The 5,350-nt window shown below is 31.7% G+C and overlaps 1 protein-coding gene across 1 annotated transcript in view; it reads right to left on the reverse strand.

Annotated features, from left to right (window-relative positions):
- Positions 1–3,248: 3,248 nt before the first annotated feature.
- The window catches only part of Smp_150520 (putative high-affinity choline transporter), a gene marked incomplete at both ends in the record, with an annotated part of 22,167 nt that continues 20,065 nt past the window's right edge, over positions 3,249–5,350 (reverse strand). The window contains one exon of the mRNA XM_018797583.1: positions 3,249–4,183. Within this exon, the coding sequence (XP_018652611.1) occupies positions 3,249–4,183 (935 nt within the window). The remainder of the gene's footprint in view (positions 4,184–5,350) is intronic.

The raw sequence follows: 5,350 nt of genomic DNA on the forward strand, positions 1-5,350 counted from the left end.
GATGGAAGATGTTCTCAGACCAAGCTAGAAGCCATAATGTAAGCTAATCCGATACATACTTAGAGATTCATGACCAGGAGAAAGCTCACAAACTAAGGAATCTGCACTCCTAAAGGGCCTAAAGGAGAACATCCTACAAACTTAAGGATGGCAGAGATATTGAATTCCAGCTTTGTAGAGCAACTTAAGCAAGAGCCTGCAATTGAAAAACGCCTCCCGACTGAAGATCTTATTAATGGTCTGGAAAACATCCGTCTAACTCCCGGGGTATTATTTAAGATGCTAAAATTCTTGATCCCAGAAAAGTCATCTGGATGCAAAAACACACGACCTATAATCCTGAAAACGTGCTCAGAAGCCATCAGCACTCACTATACCTGAACAAGCTCTTAAGAGAATGTGAGCAGGCCACTCGCACTCCAATATTCAAAAGGAGAGATAGAACGAATCCAGCCTGTTACTTACCAGTCGGAGTACCCCCAATATTCCCAGAGATAATGGAAGGACTGGTCCATGAAGAGATGTGAGAAAAAATGGGCAAAACCATAGTCTCTATGATGCTCAACACGAGTTCAGGAAGGGCTGATCATATACATCAAATCTCCTGATAGCGTGTGAAAGGTGGACGAAGTTCTAGGACGGTAAGGAACCAGTTTATGTAATATTCTCCCGTTTCACAAAAGCCTTTGACACAATACTCCATGTACTTCTAGTGGAATAGGCTGTAGAGAATGATTTCATCAACTCATTTTTATGTTGGATACGGAACTACCAAGATAACAGCATGCTTTGCGCCAAGGTAAATAGAATTCATGCGAGTTGCAGGCTCTCAACATAAAGAGCTTCGTGAGGAACGATTTCAGGTACACTCATGTTCCTGATTTTTGTTAATTACCAGTTAGATAAAATTAGCTCGGTGGCACTAGAACATGAAAACAATGAGACAGTCAGAAGATTCATGAAAGGCTCAAAGGATTCATTTGAGCTCAAAAAGAAATTTATAATAATCGAGGAATGAACAGTAAACAACGAGTTGAAACTTAACCTGTCGAAGTGTCATGTTGTGAACATTCTGACTCATTTGACACAAAGTACTTAATTTTTCCATGGGAATCCGCTCTCGATTGTCATCTCAGAGGGTGATCTCGGGCTTGTAACCACAGATAAACTAGACCAGTTGAAGATCACATGGGACATCTAGCTAAGGCAAACGCAACTCTCCACTTTATAATATATATATGACTTAGAATAAAGATTGAGGAAAGCTAGGATAGGCCAAATCGAGACATTGGACCAACCAATTAAGTCACTATTTGTTGTCTGAGCCTTGTGTTGGAGCTCTTTATAAAAGAGTTTATGTGATAAGTATAGTCAGTAATTAAAAATATTAGGTGAGATGATTTAGAATCGGTTGGAAGGTCGCAGATAAATCTACTTTTGATTTTCTCTGGAATTTTTAAATATGAATTTGATTTCATACCTTCACTATATGAATTCATTCATTCTTTTTAAACATGTTTTATAAATTAAGTTTATTTTATAATCAGAAGTGGTTTTGTGGAGATTTTAGTAATTTTATAGAGTTGAAATCATGAGTCAACTGAAGCTAGATCACCATGGAAAACCCGGAATCTCGCGAGGTGGTATCGTGGATGCGCACTGCCGAGGAGCCCCATAATGGGACGAAACGGCCATTCAGTGCTTCTAGGTTTTCCATGGCGGTCTAGTTTCAATTGAATCATGATCTGAACTTTATTTTATAATCCTTATTACCATTATTGTTTTAAATTATCTGATATGCCTACTATTATTCCATTTCACTGACCTAATGTAATGTGACAACAATGCGAGATCCCAAGTTGGCTATGGTTGTTTTAAACTTACTGAAACGTAATAATATATCTCTTTTAGTATCCAGAATCATTTTTATGAATACGAATATAATTTACCATTAGTTCACAAATAACATAACATCATTGGATATACAAGACTTTATTAATATGAGTTTCATTTTGTCTATTCAATAAACAGCAGTATTGTTCTAATTATACCTGTTCACATGGATGAATGAGTTGCTTATGCAATCATCTCTCTCTCTCTTTCTTTCTCTCCATATATATATATATAAAGTAATGATAAATAAGTATGTATAAGTAATTTCTATTGTTTACATAAACTGTACGACAAATATAAAGATTACTGAATATTTAAGTTTATAATAAATACATTATCATAAGAAGATTTTAACTATAACATATCTAAATGGATTGTTGTAAAACATAGGCAAATGTATCCAAGTTCAAAGAATCTATTGGGTAATATAATAATAAAAAATACAATTAATTACCCAAGAAACAATTAACATATAAGGATAATCAATTAATCAATCAATCAATAAAAAGTCACAACCAATGATAATAGAAGACAGATATAATCATAAATAAATAAATAAATCAATAAATAATATTGATTATTTGAAGAATCAGATGTGTTTTTTTTCTTTTTAGAAAAAAACAAACAAACAAACATCAAAAGCTGCATTATTGATTATTCAAACAATCAAAAAAAAAAAAAGAAAATAAATAAATAAACACTCGGTAATAATGACTATGTGAAACAATTTTTTTTTCTGTTTTTTTTGTTTGTTTGCTTGTTTTAAATATTCCTGAATAGTTCATTCAATCAACAATGTTGTAGTCAATGGGAATAATGAATTCATAAATAATAAGTAAATAAACAGTTAATTATAATACTAAATAAAAATACTACTTAATAAATAATAATTAATATATCACAACTATTAATTATTATGATAATAATCATAGTAATCTGAATTAAAGAAATCACAACTTTGATTTGAATAAGTATTATTTAAAATTTTAAATAATGGTTACTTTAAATAATCACAACCTTGAAATTTAAATTATCGCACCATTTTGATTGGTCGATAATATAAAGAGATATCACTGGAAAGATAATCAACATCAAGATATTTAAATAAAGTAAATAAATAAATTTATAATTACAATGTTTATTAATAAACAAATAAGATTGGATAAATAAAATTTTATATATTCAACGGTAATAAAGAATGAAAATAAGAAAAGGCTAGAACAAGTTTGTTTTCTTTAAATAAATGGAATGAATATCATTTTTATTGAATTGTAAGCCATTTGTTTGAATGTATTCAAAAGTGTATGTTTTGGTAATGTATTTAAAACTACTTATCAATATATAATAAGTTTAATTTAATCAAGACCATCATTGACTTTCTTCGGCATTGATTCGTTCACTGACATCATTTCCATTGGTTTGTGTGAGTTTAGACTATTTGAATTAGATGCAGTAGTTGTAGTCACAGTTATGGCGCTTGTTATGACTAGCATTGTTTCTAATTCTTGTGTCATATTATCATTCAGAATTTCTAATTTTTCACCTTTACGCGGTAATCGTGTAGTTTTAATTGATGGTCGATTAAAACGATTTCCAATACGTATTGAACCTGTCATAGATTGACGTTCTTTATAACAACGAAATATATCATATTTTAAACGTTTTGAATCTGCTCGGAAATAAATATCTGTGATATATGATATACAGACACTAACTATAAAACTGATTAGCATAGCAAATGTTTTACATGGGAATCGTTGATAAAAATCATTTGGATCATCAACAAAATAAGGATAAACAATTAATGGTCTCAATTTTAATACACTTTCTCCACTAGTTAATCGAACAAATAAACCAATCAAATAACTGCATAATGAACCATAAGTATTTGAAAACCTAACATATAGAACACAAATCAATTGTGGAAACAAAATAACATAGACAAGATCTGAGCATAAATACCATAAACCATAAATTGACTGGATACTAATACCTAACCAACATGCAAATGCTCCAATAACAAATATACTTGCACGCATTATCCATAAAACTTGTATTTCACTAGCTTTTTGCCAAAATATCGCTTTGACAACATTCCTAGCAAACATTGATGCAGCGGATAGGACTGATGAATCGGCCGAAGACATGACAGCAGCTGAAACTGCACCTAAACCAACAAATGATATCCATGGTGGACATAGATAACGTAATACTAATGGTAGAATTAATTTCATTTCTTCTGGTGTACTTGGTAATTCTGAAGTTGTATTATAATTTGTCATTGTCCAATCTGGTGACAGAAAACAACAACAGAAAAACGATATTTAAGCTGAAACTACAATTCTCAACTTGAAAATTGACAAATCAGATTTAATATGTTTATACGATAATTGTACAAGACTAAGAATCATATTTGCCATGTGCAACTAGAAAACACTCGTCAGTTACTCATACAGAGTTGGGTAGAGCAAAGTTTTAATCTTTTTAAAGTTCATTTCCCAAGTATTATGGTACTTCTGCTATATTTCGAGAATAAGCGGGCTTATATGAAATTAATTTTTATTAAGAGCATGTTTATTTACTAGAAATCAAACTGACAAATTTGTCGTTCCATTTTCCTGAAGCTTTCTTAACTAGTGTTAAAGCAATTAGTTGGAGCGATTGAATTCAGATATTTTGTTTGTGAGTGTCTTCGACTAGAAATCATAATATTGGTCACCAATTACTGATAAATCAGTGTGTGAACATCTTAATCCTATAATGGGTCATTCATGGCCTGAGTGAATCCACAGTGGTCAGTTTTCTCGAGATTTGCGAGATATCTTATTTATAAGTACCAGATAATATAAAATCTAGGTTCCAGGGTTCTTCCTGTCTCCAGCTACTTATTCTTTTGAAGAAGTTTTTTAAAGAGCTTGTTTTCATAAGCAATTTTTATGTCAAGATGATCAACCCAATATTTGTATGGATAATCTCATTCAACTAGAATAACAGACATCTCAATTTAATAAAAAAAAATAAGATTACTTTGAAGATTTTCAACTCATAGATGAAAAATGTAAATATTGTCTTCATTATTTAATGATGATAAAATCTTATTGTCAGTCGATAAGTGACTTTAGCTATTTACCCTAAACATTACATAATCAAATCAATGTGACTGATGTTTAACTTTGCAACTTCACCCCCCCGCCACTGAGTAGTATTAGAAGAAAAATTCAACTCAAATGTTAAATGCATTTAGTATTGTTTGTTTGAATCTTCCCATCGATTTGTTAGGACTGCAATTGGTCAGTCTCTAATTGGCATATGTGCATACTGTGCGTATTGCCTCGATATAGTCTTAATTCACAAGCATGGTAAGCAGAGATGGATAGTGGCTAGCAGTGGAATCCAAGACGCGCGTTTCGTCCTATTTGGGACTCGTCAGCTGTATGTACCTGCATCTCAGAGTTGA

The sequence above is a fragment of the Schistosoma mansoni genome, chromosome 5, assembly GCF_000237925.1.
Source record: "Schistosoma mansoni strain Puerto Rico chromosome 5, complete genome".
Classification (NCBI taxonomy): domain Eukaryota; kingdom Metazoa; phylum Platyhelminthes; class Trematoda; order Strigeidida; family Schistosomatidae; genus Schistosoma; species Schistosoma mansoni.